At 45.7% G+C, this 18,555-nt stretch overlaps 1 protein-coding gene across 1 annotated transcript; it reads right to left on the bottom strand.

Moving 5' to 3' along the window:
• Positions 1 to 1,539: 1,539 nt before the first annotated feature.
• ppl (periplakin) lies at positions 1,540 to 17,694 on the bottom strand. Its single transcript, XM_023155049.2, has 22 exons — positions 17,476 to 17,694; positions 14,393 to 14,492; positions 13,956 to 14,110; positions 13,655 to 13,775; positions 13,101 to 13,226; positions 12,964 to 13,005; positions 11,086 to 11,247; positions 10,901 to 11,008; positions 10,410 to 10,505; positions 10,211 to 10,333; positions 9,975 to 10,121; positions 9,741 to 9,892; positions 9,546 to 9,655; positions 8,370 to 8,533; positions 8,068 to 8,246; positions 7,821 to 7,959; positions 7,448 to 7,641; positions 7,047 to 7,197; positions 6,882 to 6,965; positions 6,674 to 6,790; positions 4,676 to 4,768; positions 1,540 to 4,600 (listed from the first exon to the last, which is right to left on the bottom strand). The coding sequence occupies exons 1-22, from the start codon at positions 17,523 to 17,525 to the stop codon at positions 1,928 to 1,930; spliced, it is 5,286 nt and encodes a 1,761-aa protein (XP_023010817.2). The 5' UTR covers positions 17,526 to 17,694; the 3' UTR covers positions 1,540 to 1,927.
• Between the last annotated feature and the right edge of the window lie 861 nt (positions 17,695 to 18,555).

The raw sequence follows: 18,555 nt of genomic DNA, 5'->3' as shown, positions 1-18,555 counted from the left end.
ATCAATAATTTGTACATTTCAATGACTCTATTTTTGGAGTCTATTTTCATGTATCTGTATTGTATTACACACACACACCTTAAAAGTGAATCTCTGTCCAAAAAATGCACTCTGTTTACTTAATACTCACTATGATCCCCATTCATCATTTTCCCCCAGTAAAGTAATTAAGTTTAGGATGTGTTTTTTTTATTCCAATCCATTCTTCTTTTGCAGCATTTAAATAACCTTTATCTGATTTGATGGTTTTGTTACAGACTGTTGCAGTATTTTGCTTTTCTTTCACAAATGTGGGATTAAATTGGGTTAAAATGTACAAAGCAGTGATGTCATGTTTTGTGACGAGGACCCAGGCACAGAGAGACTTGATGAATTTAAGAATCTTATGATTTAATAAAGAAATTTGCAGACTTGCACAGAGATGGTAAAATTATGATGACTGATAATGGAGACGAGGACAGGGAGGAACAGGTTTAAATGCACCAAGGAGACAGTCAGAGGGAACTCGGGACAACTGGAGACATTTAAGGAAGAAGAAGTCTCATCGTGACGAGTAAAGTTGATCTTGCCTGGCTGAGCAGCTCTGGGTGCTCAGCACCCCCAAACCTCTGATCCTAGAATCACCCCTGCTTTACACGTCTTATTCATCATTCAAGGACATCTTTCTGTCTAACATTCACACATTCATACTCCGATGAACGTATCAGGAGTGACTCTGAATTCCGTATCTTGCCCAAGAATCTTTGACATGCTGAGCTTGTTTTACCGTTTCTCATTTTTGAGTCACCAGTAATGAGAGCTGTCACCTGTCATGTGTGAAATCTTATGGGCTCTGAGGTGGTACCGGGGACTTTCCTCGGGACCTGTGGCTTCTGGACCTAGCACCTCAAACCTGTTAGACACAGTAATGAGTGCCGCAGGACTGTCTTCCTTCTTTGCACTCCCCTTGGATAACTGTGCAGGGTGCAGAAGGAGCCTGCATAGTAAGAACAACCCCAGGTTTCTCTTCAGCACTGTAGACAGGCTGACAGAAAGTTAGAGCTCTGTTGAGGCAACCATCCCTTTAACCTTAACTAGTAACAATTCCCTTCCATATTTACAGTGTAATAGGTGTAGGCTGCTGGGAGCTTCCTGTAATGCCATTAACTCGTATGTTTATACACCTCTCTGCATTTAATTATTAGTTATTATTAATCTCTGGGTCGCTTCCACAGCATGTCTTTGTTCTGTCTTCCTCCCTCCTCTCCAATTGCATGCAGCAGATGGCCCCGCCCCTCCCTGAGCCTGGTTCTGCTGGAGGTTTCTTCCTGTTAAAAGGGAGTTTTTCCTTCCCACTGTCACCAAAGTGCTTGCTCATAGGGGGTGGGGGAGCATCCGATTGTTGTTTGTTTTTCCTGTATTATTGTAGGGTCTTTACTTTTTACAATATAAACTGCCTCGAGGCAATTGTTGTAATTCAGTGATACATAAATAAAATTGAATATTGATACCATAAATTCCATACGTTTTCCACAATAAAATACCCCACAAGACATTACATTTTGTTTGAATTTTTTATTGAAAGCACACAGCCGACAACCCTGTTTAAAGCCCATAAATAAATGAAACACTTAGTACTCTTGTGAGTTTTAGTGACAATATTTCAAAGATACATTCTTAACCCTGCCACCAAGTTAAAGAAATTAAAGATCGAACTTTTCAGCATCAAAAATTTATGTGGCTGGCTGTGATGATGGTAATATGAGTCCATGTATTCATGCCAGATATGCATAAGAAAATTAATACATGGTGTAGTTGGGACTCGTAGGTAAAACACATAGTAACTGAGGGTCACCACAATATTAAAGTGAGAATATAAGTATATATTAAAAGCTAGGAAGACCAGTCAAAACAGATTTTTTTAGAATGAAAATCAAAAGCGTATCTTTTAAAGCCCCCTGTTCTTGCCCGATACCAATGCACCAAACTCCTGGATGGAGATTTCTTTATTTAAGTACTGCTGAAGCTGGCGATTTGTGATGTGTCCAAGGCGCAGTGCATCATCGATGGAAAACTTTTTTCCTGACTTTCTGTCATGAAGCACAGAGGATTCTCCCTGCGGCCCTTTGACTGAGATCTCTTCCCAGTCACACTCCTGGCTCTGCAGGTTGACAAACATCTTCCAGTCGATCAGCCCTAGTTTGTAGGCTTCCTCTGGTCGCATCTCCTTGCCTGTATCTGGGTCGATGACGACAATAGACCTGCGGAGATGGCTTTCCCTCTGTTCCCTCTTCATCCTCACAGCTGCCAGGTTCTTTTTAAGCTTCTCTATCTCCTCATCCTTCTGGTTTGTTACAGCCCTCAGCTCTGCCAATTCCTTCTGTAATGAATCAAGCCTCAACTCCAAGTTCTTTGAATCCTCTCTTGGCGCAGACTCTGTAATTAGCCGAGTCTCTTTGCTTGTGATCTCAATCTCTGACCGAAGCTTGCGAATCTCATTTTGCAGCCTTTGGTTTTCCTGCTGCAATCGGCTACTTTCATCACGGATGTAGTCCAATTCTTTGGTAGACTTGGTGTTAGAAAACTCCATATCAGAGAGCCTGGAATTGAGGGTGGATAGTTCTTGGTCAAGTTCTCGCCTTCTCCTTTTCTCCTCTTCCAGAGTTCTCTCTAGGTTCTCAATCTCAATCTCTGCCTCTGGATCCCGTTCAACTTGGACTTTCTCAGTGCGGACAACCCTTTCCTTCACATCTACCTTTTCCAGGGTGATCTGCTGCTGAATAAGGACATTCAACTCTTTCTCAAGGAGGGTGCGTTTGTGACGCTCTTCATCAAGTTGTAGTTTGAGAATGGAGTGTTCCTTCTCCTGTTGAGGATCCTGCTGCAGAACCACCTTTTGTTTGACTGTCACCTTTTCACGATTTTCTTTGTCACGGATCTCTAGCTCATTAAGTCTAACCCGAAGCCGCTGGATCTCTAGTTCTGCATCACGCCTTGCCCTGCGCTCACGCTCCAGTTCTTCCAGCTGCATGTCCAGGTCAGTCTTCTGTCTCTGCAATTGGTAGAGCTCTGTTTTTAGGCTCTCCTTCTGTTTTTGCTCATTGTTGATGTTCTGTAAGAAGCTGTGACATTCTGACTTAAGGAGAGGATCCTCTTCCATCTTGACCACTTCTTGCTGAACAATCTTCTCACGAACCTGAGACAAATCCATCTTTCTTAGTCTAATTTTTTCTTCTTGTTCTGTCCGTTCTCTCTCAAGGTCCAGGCGTTTCTGCTGTTCATCAGCCAGCTTCCTCTTTAGCATTTCAATTTCTTCCTTAGTCTTTGGATCTTCTCTGTACTGCAGCACTTCATTGACAACCTCTTTGGTCTGCACTTGGGGTTTGGTATTCTTCCATCTTTCGATTTCATCTCGAAGCTGGCGGATTTCTAGCTCAGATTTCTCAGTCTGGTGGCTTTTATCTACGATTTCATTGCGAAGTCTCTCCAGCTCTCTTTCAGTTTGTGGATCTATCTTATATTTGATTACTTCTTTGATGATCTCTTTAACTTCCACTTGAGGCCCTCTGTTCTTGAGCATGGTCAGCTCATCCTGCAGAGATCTCAACTGGAGCTCTGCATCTTTATACCGCCTCTGTTGCTCTACAAGTTCAAGACGGAGATTGGCCACTTCATTCTCAGCCTTGGGATCGGGCCGGACAATCTCTCGTACTTTCTCTTGAATCACAACCTTAGACTTCTCCTCCTCCAGGCTTGCAATTTTCCTCTGGAGGTCAGTCTTTTCCCGCTGTGATGATCTTCTTTTGGCCTTCTCATCTTCGAACTGCCTCCTAAGGTTTTCTACCTCTCTCTCAAAGGCAGTATCCTTCTCAACTTTCAGCACTTCCTTGATGGAAATCTTTTCCTCAGCCATTGATTTCTCCTTCTCCAGTCTTCGAAGCTTTTCTTGAAGAAATTGCAACTCATCCTCCAGCTGCCTTCTGCTTTCTATTTCCTTCTCTTTCCTGTCAAGCAGCACCCTGTACTCACTTTCAAGTTGGGGGTCATTCTGGACTTTGATCACCTCCTCTTCAGTGATTACCTCCTGTTCCTTGTTCTTCTCCTCAGCCAGGAGTGTCACATGTTTTTGGATCTCAATGAGCTCGTTGTCTTTCATCAGCCTCTGCCTTTTTAGCTCTTCCAGCTCCTCCCGAAGCTTTCGGACCGCCTCCTCCTGACCACGGTCTCTTTCTATACGCAAGACCTCCTTCACTGTGTACTGCTGTGCCCCTTCTTTGACCTCTGTCTCAAGGCCACGCAGCTTCAACTTTAGTACCTCAAGGTCATTCTCCAGGACATGGGTAGTGCGGCGCTCCTCTGACAACTTCTGCTGGACTTTGTAGACTTCTTCATCCAGCTGGGGGTCTGGAACCTTTTTAATTAGCTCCTTCTTAACAATTGTATCCTGGGGCTTTTGTCCTTCAAGCATATAAATGTCAGTCTGAATGGTCTCTATTTCTTTTTCTAGTTGCTCCCGCCTATGGATCTCATCGTCTAGCTGTTTTCTTATTCTCCACGGCTCTTCACCAGGGGCATTGGCTTGGACCGACTTGACATTTGTAACTTGGATAGTCTCAGATTGCTATAGAAAGAAAATAATCATTATTATTACTGTAGTTTTTATGTTTATGTAGCAATGATATGTAAAATAGTTTACCTGGCTCAGAAGACTGTTGGCAAACTCCAGATTCTGCAGTCTTTGCTTATTTACAGCATTCACCTCAGTAAACTTTGCCTCAATAGCTGCTTCCTGCAAACGATAAAATAACATGTAATGAAAATCATATACAGTAACTTCTGTAGGGGTTTTTGGCTTATGCCCTTAAGCTGAGGATTGTGGTTGTTAATTTGCACGAGTCCGTTTGTGTCAAGAAGCATCTCTTTTCCTGTAGATACCTTTTGCCCATAGACAGTATAAATATTGATGTTGCTTCTGGCCGGTGTCAAAGTGCCTCAACAATTTATATTTGTGCGTAAATATTGGCCACACCGCATTTCAGAATGGATGATTATCTGTACAGCTTGTGATTGACATGTCAATGAGGAAATGGATTCTCAGTCAGACATGACCCTCCTTATCACATCTGTCTTTTTTTTTTTTTTTTTTCTCTTTAAACCAAGATGGCAATAGTGAAAAAATTCATCTTGAGGAAACCAATGGATGTCACAGCAGCAATGGCAATACTGTCTACACGGAGAGAAATGTTCCTCAAAGGGGTTGCAAATGTGTACAATAATTTTGTGAACCTTTTGAGGACTCGCATGAGTGTGCTACGTTTGACCAAACATCGAACAATTTTACAAATGCGTACATACAAACAAATACATTCAGATCATTTACGCACAGCGTCTTGAATCAGATGATTTTACTTTTCGATAACCTTGCTATGCGTACACAGATCACATCGCATGCCAACTTGGGGTTTTGAGACAAGTTGAACGCTGCCAGATCCACAAATGGAAAATGCATTCAAGTCCCAGTGTAAAACATCTTGGCTCCCACTGTAAATACACCCCCCCCCCCCCGCCCTAAATAACCTTTACCAGAAAACATTACTAATTACAGACACTACAGAGTAGCCTATAAAGATAAGGGTGCTCCCACAGTCCAAAAACATGCAGTTAGTGGGGTTTGGTTAATTGGTAATTCTAAATTGCCCGTAGGTGTGAATGTGAGTGCGAATGGTTGTCTGTCTCTGTGTGTTAGCCCTGTGATAGACCGGCGACCTGTCCAGGGTCTACCCTGCCTCTCGCCCTATGGTAGCTGGGACAGGCTCCAACCTCCCACGACCCTAACAGAGGAGAATAGATGGATGGATATAATCCAGGTAAGTGGAACACTTTGATGTTAATCGTACCCATCTTACCGTTCTCTAATCCTGAACATTTCGGATTGTGCAGGCTACTGTGTAGTGTTTGTTATTGGTAAATCTGTGTTTTCTAGTATTTAATAACACAATGCCAGCAGATCAGCTGATCTTAATGCAGGCCTACAGCTCAGCTCATGCTGTAGGCTGGGATTCAATTCAAATTTATTACAGGGCACATTATTTAAGCTGCTTTAGCATCGTCACAGGTGCTGCACAACTGCAAGTCTATCACCAGCTCCTTGTTTTGTGATGCCATCCATCCATTCGCTTCCACTTATCCTTTTCAGGGTCGTGGGGGCTGCTGGAGCCTATCCCAGCTGTCATTGGGCGAGAGGCGGGGTACACCCTGGACAGGTCGCCAGTCTGTCGCAGGGCTAACACATAGAGGCAGACAACCATTCAGTCCCGCATTCACACCGATGGACAATTTGGATTAATCAGTTAACCTATCCCCACTAACTGTTGTTTTGACCATGTTTGTGTCCGAACTCAGCTTGTCTAAACAACCCGATAACTGCGTCATCAGGGTAATCTCAGCGCTTGTTTGAGAGTACCAGAGAAAACTGTAGTTTGAAATGCATCCAATAAAAGACTGGAACATTTCTGAGGTCACGATTCTTTCAGGATATATCAGGTTCTCTTGCTTTTGGTTATTCATCGTTTTAATTTGTATCCCAGCTGAAAATGAGCTCTGAGCTAGAAGACTTGTGTTGGTCATAGCAGTTAGCAACACAAGTTTAAACTGTGCTGTGTATTTTCACTTCACCGTGCATGCTGTGCCTTACCTCTGCCTTGACTATTGCTGCAGGTGATTCCAATCTGCTCCTCTTGTATGTCTGAGGTACAAGTCCATCCTCAAGATCAAGGATAGATTTGAACTTCTCAGCTTCAGTCTCATAGTCCTGAAGAGTAAATCAGTAAACCAACATCAAACCTTTAACTTTTCTAAAAGATCATATGATAAAGAAAAAAAATCAATGGAGAAAAACTGACTTTGACAGCTTGCTGGTACAGCTGGGCATTTTTGGAGACATTGTTTAAATCAGACTCCTTTCTCGCTATATCAGATAACAGGTTCTGTAGAAAAGAGCAGAGTTAAGTGCCACTAACATTCATGTGTAACGAGAAATATGCAGAGTTATTGCTCAGCATTCATACCCTCTGATTTCTCAGCTTCGTTTCCACTTGTTTTGGGTCATCAGTGTCACGGGGCTCGTAATTTGGAACACGAGAGAGCCAGCTGTTCAAATTGTCATAATCATTGCAGTAGTTTTTGTACGCCATCTTGGCTCTCTGCAAGCTTTGAGCCCTGCACAAACAAACCAAAACATATCATCAGAGATTGTCTTTACATATGAAATGACCGTCTGTGCTTCAGGGACCCTGATGGTCACAAGCCAGAGCGTCGGTCAGGTAATACAGTTGTTCTGTAGTGCTTCTTCACGCTATCTCCATGCACCTTGGGCAGGTGATGTTGTGCTAGACATTTCTGGCTGTCGATGACGTCCTGCGCTGTATTTGCTTTACATATTACTGACGTGCTTTCCTGCCCAACTTACCTCGAGTCAGTCTGCTGGTTGAGGTTGTTGTATCTCTTGTTGAGTTTCTGGACATCAGCTTCCTGCCTCTCGATGTCAGGGCAGTGCTCTTGGAACTTGTTGGCCATGTTCTCACAGCTGCTCTTGGCCAGACGCAGGTTCTGCTCTGTGTCAGAGACCAGTGTCCTCTGTGACCGCAGGTCCGCTCCGATATCCTGCCAGGGCAGCAAAAGACAAACTGCTTGAGACAACCTACAGTAAACAGTCACGTCACCTGTCTGTGAACGTGTGGCAGTTTGGACATGAAGGAACATAAACTGAAACAGTAACAACAATTTTCAGTTCAGTTCATATAAAAGTGAATAAATTCTGTTCTGATATAAGACCATCTTACTGCAAGTTCCCGCTGGGTTTTCTCCATTGAAGAGACGTCAGCAGGAGCAACCTCCTCCCTGGCCAGCTTGTTCTCGTAGGTGGAGAGTAAGGTTTTTCCATTTTGCAGAGATGACTCCAGCTGGTTGGAATTCTTCAGCCTAAAGCAAAGTTCAAAAATGCCTGTCACTGAGCACACTGAAAACAGAAAAAGCAGAGGCATGCTGCTGCACTGATGGCACTTTGAAAGCAATAACCAGGTCACATACTTCTCCTGAGAGCACTGAAGAAGCTGCTCCACCTTGGTGTACTTCTTGTTGGCCTCATCCACCTTGCTGTGAAGTTGAGATGTGCTGGCACAATTTGGGTTTGAGACCAAGAAGCTCTGTGCTTCCTGCACTTTAGAAGACTTCTCTGGTTCAATCCTTCTGACAGCAGCAGCAATGTCCTGGAGAGAAACGTGTACTGGTGAGTTGCACAGTGCAAAAACACACTCTTTGCTTGGTGGGCTAAACCGAGCAGAGAGAAGCAGCTTTAATATCAAACCAAAGAACAAAGCCGACGTTCTTACTTTCATGTCCTGCAGGCGGTCAGTACTGTCCTGCAGTGTCCTGTTCTGTTCCAGCGGAGGGCGCACTCGAGCATAGATGGATTTCTCCTGTTTGTCCAGGTCACTGACAACCTTATCCAGACCAGCCATCAGCTGGCGGCACTGCTGTTCCTGTTTGTCTGAGGCTACATGCAGCAGTGTGAGAGGGCAGGAAACATATTCATCACACGCACACTTGATCTGAAATCTTCCAGCCAGCAGCACGTTTAGATTTATAGTAGCTTCTTTTCATGCTTCATGGTTATGAAACTCAAAATTTCAACTTAATGAGCAACTTGAAGTTTTGAGTTACTTCTGAGTAACTCAAGAACCCAAAGTTTCGACTAACAGATGGAAAAGAAGTGGCAGAAACAACAGTTTATATCACTGTGTCATGAAGGCAACATGTCTATTCTGTGTGTGTCCTTTTTGTATGTAGCCTGCTCAGATTTACTGTGTGTGAGAAAAACAAATGTGTCATAGAAGAAACAAGGCGAACACAAAAGCAGACGGTAAACCACATCTGGATTGCCCCACTCTGTCCTGGTGTTCTGAGCAAGAAATCATCCAAATTTGCAGAGAACTGGACTGAAACATCAGTCAGCTCTAGTGCAGTGATTAAATTATTATTGTATGTAGAGAGGAGAGAGAACAGCTTGAGGAAGCCTGGAGAAGTGTTCCTGAAGATGCTTGGATAGAAAGCTGAGAGTTCAGGCTGTGCTCAGCGGTGCTCACACCAAATATTTCTACAAACTGTCTGTTTGCACGTTCCTCATGATCCTATGTCCTAATTATGAAGAAACAAAGGCTCAACGTCATCTTATTATTTGAGAAAAACTCAACATATTTTTGGTGAAGGTTTCACTAACATAGTTGCTTGAATAGATGAGAAAAACAGAGCATGTTGCGGTTATGCGAGTTTCCTAGTGTGAGGATTATTGTGACAAACAGAGCAACGTCATTAACTCTAAGAACCAGGGCAGCCTTTCACCTGGAGGGAAGGCAGAGCAGTTGCATATATTTGAGTGTACTGGCAGCAAACAGTGTGAGTCAGAGGCACCAGCACACTGGAAGGTTATACTAGAATTCAGCTGGTCTGTCATAACCAACTAACTTGGCTAATTGTGGTGCTAATATATTATTGTGCGTCATGCGTACCTGTAGCGGTTGCAGTTCCGCTCGTCTTCTTCAGCTCGTCCAAGCGTTTCTGCAGACTTCCCTTGGTGGCTGCCATCTTCTGTTTGATAGCTTTCTGCTGTCCGGTCAGGCTGCAGCACACACACGACATACTGTTACAGCTGTAGATGCCCTCATCGGCCGAAGGAGTTTAGAAAGCCCTTTGTACACACTCACTTGTCGGCGATGGCCACAGCCTCCGGGTCGGTGGGGGGGAACATGAAGCAGATGCCCGGGGCAGTGATCTTGTGTCCGGCCGCATCCTTCACGTCCCATTTGGAACCATTTTGCCGCAGGAGAGTGTACCTCTCCCCCCGCACGATCTGACCCTACACGGGGAAACAGTTAGAACGCGTCACTGGATCACGCCGCTATCGTCTCAGTATTACGTGTGAAGGACGCAGTACGTACGTCATCGGTGTCAAATTCGCACAGAGCCTCGACAGGGATCAGCTTCTGGGGTGTTTCCCTGCGGTACTTCAGAGGCAACACCTGAAGGCTGCGCTTCTGAAGGGCCTTAACCCGCTCGTCAAAGTTCTCGATGGCCTTGGCTTCATCCTGCACACAAGAAACGCACAAGCGTGTCGTCACCGTACGCAGTCAGTGATGCTATCAGCTACGGTCTATGTGCAGATAAAAGAACTCACGTCCAGCTCCCTGATCAGGCCCTCCATCTGATACATGTCTTTGAACTCGGGGTTGTACTTCTGGCTGATCTCCGTGTCCAGACGCTTCAGCAGGTCCTGAGTGTCGCGCGCCTCCTTGTGGAACTGCATGCAGACACACACGTACAGATGAGCTTCACTCTTTAAATGCGTCTCTGTGCATGTCACCTGTCACACTGACCTTGTGGTACTCATCCATGTGTTTGAGGTGGTTCTCCTCACAGATGAGCAGGTTCAGGTGTTCCTTCCAGTCAGCGTGGACTGCTTCCATATGAGCCTGACAACAACGTGGTTTATGCGTAACATTATAGAGATGTGCGGCAACAGAGTTAATAATGAGACAATAAGAAGCACCAGTATGGCTTCTTCCCCCCTTTTTACATCCATCTGAAGGATGAACGTCTTACGTTGCCCATAACAGACTGTGAGATAACAAGTGGAAGCAGCTCATTTGTTGCCTGAGCTGCTCGTATGCCAACTGGGTCCAACCCACAAACAGTGTTTTTAGACAAAACGAGAAGCGCATCATCCGTCTGCTGTGTGAGGACTGAAAAGCGCCTTGAAGCCCCGCTGTCTTTAAAACATGACCCTGCTCTACCGCAGACTCCCGTGGACCCAGGGCCCAGGCAGAAACGCACTCTGAAAGAGTCAAAGTGTGCGGATGGTGGGTACCTCCATAACATTCTTCCCTGGATGGTCGGAGGCAATCAGCTTTTCTCCATCATCGTTCAGCTTGGTGATGGTGCCCTCCTTGGACTCCAGACATTTACTGATGAAATTCTGTTGGTTGAGACAAATTTGCTGAGCGAGCTGAGCTTGTTTCACTCGCCGTGCACGTGTGTGAATTCCACAGCTACCTCGTACTGCCTCTGCCGGGCAGGGTAGTCCAGGTTGTTGTCACTCCAGTCGTATTTGATCCTCTCCTCTGCCTGCTGGTCCATCCAGTACAGCTCGTTGGTGCAGCGCTGCATGTAGTCTCGCAGGCTCATCAGGTTGCGCTGTCGAGCGCTGGAGTTAGCCTAGCCGAGGGAACGGGAAGCTTAGTCACCAACAGCTTTATTTGAGGTTTTTACAAGCGCCTGGACGAGTCAAGGAAAGTTTTGTTTGCGTTTGAATTCAAACGATATGATTCTGTGTTTTAATATAATTAGCATGAATCTGATGAGCTTGATTTTGTAAGTGGCCTTTCCAGCCTGTATGAATGATAACAACTTGTGCTACAGTCAGAGTTTACTTGTTATTAATCTTTTCAAAAACTAGGTGCTGAAAAGATTTCATGTAGTAAAATCAAGTTCTTGAGTTTTTAACAAATTCATGTTTTTGCTAAAGATAAAACACTTCAGTGGAGAACCGGCTGGTGTATCAGCAGCACTACTGTCAGCTAGGGCTGGGTTTTGATTATCGATTTATCGAGTAAAATCGATTCTGGTCTGGATAACGTGATATCGAGTCATTAAAATCCTGAATCGATTTTTTAATATAAATTTATTTTGCCCAAAATGCCAGAATCTCAGGTTAAACCTCACCAAATTTCAACAACCACCAACAAAACAGTAAATGAGAGCAGGAACACGGCTTCTGCACAAAGCCGTAAACACAAAACGCCGACGCATCAGAATCAGTGAGATGTGACTTTCTCACCCGACGGCACGCACAGGGACACGCCGTCGGGGCTGAAAGCCGACAGCTCGCTGACTCTGAAGCATCGGCGTTTTGTGTTTACGTCGTTTTTGCGCTGATTCTGAAGCTGTTAGTTTATCTCTCTCCAAACAATATTGACCGAAGATCCAAACTACGCTTCACATAAACGTCGTCATGAGGGCGATCGTGGCTCAAGAGTTGGGAGTTCGCCTTGTAATCGGAAGGTTGCCGGTTCGAGCCCCGGCTCGGACAGTCTCGGTCGTTGTGTCCTTGGGCAAGACACTTCACCCGTTGCCTACTGGTGGTGGTCAGAGGGCCCGGTGGCGCCAGTGTCCGGCAGCCTCGCCTCTGTCAGTGCGCCCCAGGGTGGCTGTGGCTACAATGTAGCTGCCATCACCAGATTGTGAATGTGTGTGTGGATGACTGGATATGTAAAGCGCTTTGAGGTCCTTAGGGACTAGTAAAGCGCTATATAAATACAGGCCATTTACCATTTATTTACCAATTCACTCTGACCTTTGCTGTTTTGCTGGTGTTGGCAGCTGCTTTTTGTTGTTGTTGTTTTTTCTTACTTCCGACAAGAAAGCCTCATTTCTGCTGTTCAATACTGAACAAATTAAAACTTTTTAAAATTATGCAAAACTGCAAAATGCTTCGCGATGTCTCCAATCAAACCTCTGTTACTTTGCTCTGCTTCGCTTTGTTTTTGACTGCACAATATTTTTAAGGTCATCTGCTATAAAAACACAGACCAGGAAAAATGCCTTCATGTTGTTCTGCGTTTCATCCTCAGTTACTTTGACACAAAGGCCTCTGCTGTGATGCTCACACCTCTGATAAAGTCTCACAAGTGTCAGGTTTCTTTTTATAGATATAAAAATATAGATATGTACTGATAAGTGATCAGAATTATAATATTTCTGACTGCCTGAGGCAAAATCTTCCCGAATCGAATCGATTCTAGAAATCAGTGACGATACCCAGCCCTACTGTCAGCCGGCTGGATGCTGTGTGCATACACCGCACTCACCATGGATCACAGTGAAACTACACAAAAGCGCACATATATCATACACACAGAAACGAACACTTACCAGCAGTTTGTTGTACTTTGACTGAAGGCTGCTGACGTATTCCTGCAGAACAAAGCAGAGCAGACACACAGAGGGTCAGCGAGGAACCGACGCAGGACGTCCAACTGTGCAAACCTTTGATTCTGACATCATGTCACCTTGTCTCCACTGGCAGAGATGTGAGGAGCCAGAGCCTCCACCTCACTGTGGAAGATGTTGTGTTCCTCCACCTCGTTCTCCACAGAGGGCAGGTCCTGGCCAAAGCCCTTGTTTTGCAGGTTGTCCTGAGCAGAGACACATGGTGTGCATCATGAATGAATTCCACTTTTCTGAAATGAAACGTCTAAAAAGCGACCTATGTCTAACACCCTCTGCAGACATGTGATGTGAAATTTCTGCCATGCAGACATGGAATACTTTTATTGTGTTCACCTGTGCACTGTACAAACAAATACCTGACTCCATTGTTTAAGCAGGACTCCTGCTAACCCACAGTGACAGTGATCTGCAGCGTGCGAGCCACCTGCTGCATGTAAGCACCATGTGCACACACAGCTAAGGCGTGCTTGTGTTCCCTCAGTAACTGAAAGTTTCTCAGTTGTTGCACTGACATAAAGACCTAACGAGGCGTTCCTCTGTAACACCGTGCTGGACCTAGCAGCGAGTGCTGCACACTGTGGCTTGAATTCATGTTTGCTGGGTTTTTGTTTACCAGCTTTTCATCCATCATGTTGCCCCAGTTGATGCTGGGCTTGCCCTCAGTGCGGACCAGGTGGTAGATGTGGCCGTGCTCCTCTTTCAGCTTCGTCACTCTGTCACGCAGTTGCTTCATGCTGAATACACACAGAAACGCGAACACAACATTTTAGGTAACAGAGCCAGCAGGTAACAGTAACCAGGTCTTCCTCAGGTCTTCGTGAATATTCATGACTTAACATTAAGCTTTTGTGTGCATCATGCACTAGCAGGCACAACTAAGGTGGTTTGCGTAGCGTGAAATAGCGTTCACTCACTCCTGTGCGATCATCTCAGCCTGCGGATGCTGAAGGCGTCTGGCGTTGACGACGTCTTCATCCAGGCCACTCAGCAGCTCCAGAGAATTGAGGAGTCTCTTGTTGGTGTCTTCTTGATACAGGGGCTGCTTCCCCTCATTGATCTTGCTCACATCCTGTGAGGAAAGAGTCAGTCATGTGGAGTTAGCCAAACACTGCCAGCCTTTCAGCTGAATAGACAGAAGCTGAAAGTGTATCATGACAGTGCTGTGGCTCTGAGCTCAGATGGGCACTAACGTGTGGCTGCGGTGGTTTTTATATGACGGCTAACATGCTCCATGTTGAAATAAGCTGTGGTCTATTTCTCAAAGAGGCTGATACATATGTAATTATAGCCGACAGCACACATGAAGCTGATTGGACTGACTGGAGACATGAGCGTTGCTGCAGCACTCTACCTTATTGAGGTTCTGCTCCACATCGTAGATATTCTTCTCCACTTTGTCAGCATTCTTCTGCAGCTTCTCGATCAGTGTGGCGAGTTCTGTGCTGGGAGCACTGAGAGACGACACACAGAGACATCCTTAATGACGTCACACACAGGCTTTTCTGGATCCCTGTGAAGCAACTCTGTAACACTCGATGGAACATATATCATAATTGCAGAAGCTGAAAATAGCGGCTTCGTAACAAGCTCAACCCCTTCGATTATGAGCCGCAGAACAGCAGCTCGACGCTTTCAGAAATACAAAACACCAAGAACTGATCAGTCAGTGTTCAGCACTGCAAGCCCCATCACTAAAGTACTACTCCAGGGTTAGTACTTTAACGAGGCATCAGAGAAGTGCAGAGCACGTGGTTTAAAACTAAACCAGCAGATCTGACAAACTGGGAACCCATCACGAGTAGCAAAGAGTGCCAAGGCATGTAAAGAGTTCAAATGTAGTCAGTGTCAGAGTTCTGAATGGGGCAACAAATGCAGGATAAATGTACTGGACTTCTTTGCTGTGCACTGTTAGTTTCAACAGCGACACGTTTGTACAGAAACTGACATCGTGTTACTCGTACAGGTGATCCAGGACCCAGCTGACCTTCTCGATAGATTTAATTGTGGATTTAAGTGGAAAGCAGCGAGTACTCTGTACAGTACCTGTGCTGTTCATTACACAGAGTGATAACGAGTCATCATCTCACTGCATGTTTCCATCACACCTGGTGTCAGACAGCAATCAATGACCAGTGACAATTTGGGTGAAAATGAGCACAACTCACTACAGTACGGCGCAAACGTTAGCCACCACTGAACAACACAGGAAATCAGTCCTGTGGTCATCTCCCTGCACAGCTCCTCCATCTGAGGCATCCATCACTGTAGCACACAGTGCGATAGTTACACCTGTTTGTACATCGTCTACGGTGAAAACACCAAAATAAGAAAGTTTTACAGTTCAGAGTAAAACGTCAGTCGTATAAAGTTAATCTCTTCAATACTCTGGATGCTTATAATTGAGCCGTTTGTTCATATATTAGAGCCACTTCTCATACTTGTAACTTTGTAATAAGTTGTATTATTTAATTTAGTCCAGTCTGTTACTGCTGTTGTCTTGGAGCAACTATAGTCACATCGTTTCCTGAGGGATTAATAAAGTGTGTTGATTGATAACATCAGAGCTCATGAGTCTGACTGTGAATGCTGTGAATCTCCGATCTCAGTGGATAAGTTGCCATTAGGTAGCTGACATATTCCCTAAAATGGGGGAAACTAGCCCAGCGAGTTTTTGTTACACACACACGCACACGTTACATAATGCTCGATGCAGTACTTTCAAACCTGAGCTGATTTTTACTTTAACACAAACAAGTCTGAACTGGTGCGCACTGTCGAGCTGTTCTGGGCAAGCTCATCCAAAACAACACCCAACAGACTGAGGGGGATTTCTGACTGTAGTGACAAACATGAAGAAGACGTCTCATCTACAACTTTACACACTCGTCTTCTAAACATCACAACACCAAATACGTGAGAACACAGGAACATGAACGCCTGTACTGTCTGTACTGTGCTCCTGCATGATTGGCACCACTTGTTGCATAAAACTTGTGTAAAAGTGGAGCGTTGTTTTCATTGTGAATCCAGAACAGATGTGAGCTCACCCTGCTGTGGTCACCAAAGAGTGCACAGTGTCAGATCACCAAACAAGAAGCAGTGCTGTGCTGATCTGCAATGCTCCAACAGTTTAAGCTGCTCTGCTTTGTTTTGTGTGTTTCTGGGTCCTGGGGAGGTCGCTGGCTTTAACACAGTGTTCTCACTGAGGCTGTGTTAGTTCTGAAAAGGATCTGGCGCTCAACAAACACAACTCACGTGTTTCCACAGGGAGCTGGTTAAATCAGAACCAGAACGCTCCAGCATTAGGTCACACAGGGTGTGGAAGCCTGCTGCTAACACTAAAGCATCGCTGCAAACCCCGAGCCCTTTCCTCTCTGTGTGTACACTGAGATGTGCTGAGCATGTTGTTAACCAACTGGAAGGTCGGTGGTCTGAGCCCCAGCTCCGCCGCCTCGCCTTTACAGTCGTCTCTGTTTGCTGGGCTTTGGCTTAAAACCTGGCTCATCCTTCACACACGCACACCTACACCTGAACAAGAAGAGCAGCATGAAGAGGGGTGGAGCTGCATTACTCAGATTCCATTGCAATCTGTTGGTGGTTATCACAGGGCACGAGTGACTATAATGAACGATATGCACTAAGACGGACGAATCACTGTGCTGGTGTAAACACATGCTTCACACGAACATGACGCCACAACACCAAAACAAAGACTCCTTTGCTGTTGGCGCAGGTGTGGCAGCAGGACAAACATCTCTCACCATACCTGCTGCTTGGCTGTGCTGTTTCTAAGCCAGCGCTCTGTAATGATTTAACACGCTCACTTTCTCACTTTCACCACGGCATGTACCCTGGACCACGCCAGTACAACAGCTGAAGTGACTGGCCCTGGTGCAGTGACATTATGGGCGAGGCTGCAAGGAATTCCTCTCACATTGTGTTTCTAAGGAGGGCAGCAGAAAACTTATCGAACCAGTTACCGCAAACTAACCAGGGCTTATCGGCCACACCCACTCTCCAGTTAATGCACAAACTATGTAGTCTAACGCCGAGTTTCGGCCCTGCCCGTCTGACTGTAGCTCATACAGACACCACCAGAACGTTTACATCCCGCGATCCATCAGGACACAATGATCCGAGCCTGTGTTAAAGCGCCTGGACGGACAGCTCCGCGTTCTTTCCATCTGCTGCTGGTTTAGCGCACAGCGCTGCGCTAAGACCGCTCTGTGTGCACAAACAAGTAATACGATACGCGCATATAAACTCCGAGCTTCAGCACAGCCGGGCTCACCCCGGTGTGATCATTTAACCATCCTTTTGTCTGAGATGTGGCGTGAGTCCGCTGATCGTGTAGAAATCACTACAAGTTAGGACAGATGAAGCTCGCGAGCCGCTCTGAAGGGCTCGAGCGCAGAGGAACAAGCTCCTACTTACGTCTGTTTCGGCTGCGTTATCGTGGTGGACTTGGTCTTCTTCTTCAGCATGATGAAGGTCACCTGTCAGCGGCTTTCCACAGAAACAGACCCAGCAGTACAGGTGAGTCTCGGCTGCGCGCGCTCGCTGCGTCGCTGTGTGTCAAAGTCAGATATGTCCACGCGCCCTTCTCACTATCAGAGCGTGCCGTCCCAGCTCAGAGTACCAGAGCCAATGAAGTCAGCGCTTCCAGCCTGACCTTCTACCTGTCAGCAGCCAGGGGTGGGAGGGTCCAAAGAGCGAGGCCCCGCCTTCATAGCCTTCCCCTCTCACACCCACGCAAACACGTTGTGTGTTCCACTGAAAAAGTGAATGAATTCTACAGTAAAACGAGGCGCGTCCGTTTCAAAGTTTCAGTTGGGAGTAATCAGCAGTTTGTGTGCTGCACCTGTAACACCAGCACGGCTGCCTCAGGTATGCAGCAGACCAGCTGCTGTATCAAAGCTTAGTGCCAGCTGCAGAATGGCCACTGCAGCATGGGCCTGTGTAAAAGCGGGGTGTCCTGGTCAGGTTTCTCATTTCTTTCTTTCATATAAACATCAGCAGCACACCTGCAGGCCTGGCACACCCACAAGTTATTTAAAGTGCTGGGAAATCTTAGCTTTGACTCATAGCAGCCACGCTTGGGTGTTAGGGGAGTGACCTCTGTTAGCAGCACAATGTTCCCTTTTATAAAGCAAAAACTATTTGGAAATACTTTGTGGAACATCAAAGTTGAAGGTGTTTCTTCATATTCTGCAGATCTCTGGCCAAGTGGCATGTGCAGGTTTGATCATTGGCCCCAGCTGCTACAGGTCGTTTCAGTGACCTTAGTATTGGGGTCACTGCGAATCAGAGCCAGTTTCAGACAGCTGGATCTTTGTTCACTGCCTTTTCCTGCAGAGTATGTATCTGAAAATACAACCTGTCCTGTGTGCATGACTGGCTCTGGGTGTGGCAGCTAGGACAGCTCTGGCTGAACCAGTCAGACTTGACACTGTGCTCTGTGTGATTGCTGTGTTGTGTTTGTGTGTGCGACAGTGACAGTGTGACTGCAGGAAT

This window comes from Maylandia zebra, linkage group LG4, assembly GCF_041146795.1.
Source record: "Maylandia zebra isolate NMK-2024a linkage group LG4, Mzebra_GT3a, whole genome shotgun sequence".
NCBI lineage: Eukaryota > Metazoa > Chordata > Actinopteri > Cichliformes > Cichlidae > Maylandia > Maylandia zebra.
The sequence above is the reverse complement of the archived record's forward strand: the minus strand, read 5'-3'. Positions and strand labels throughout refer to the sequence as shown.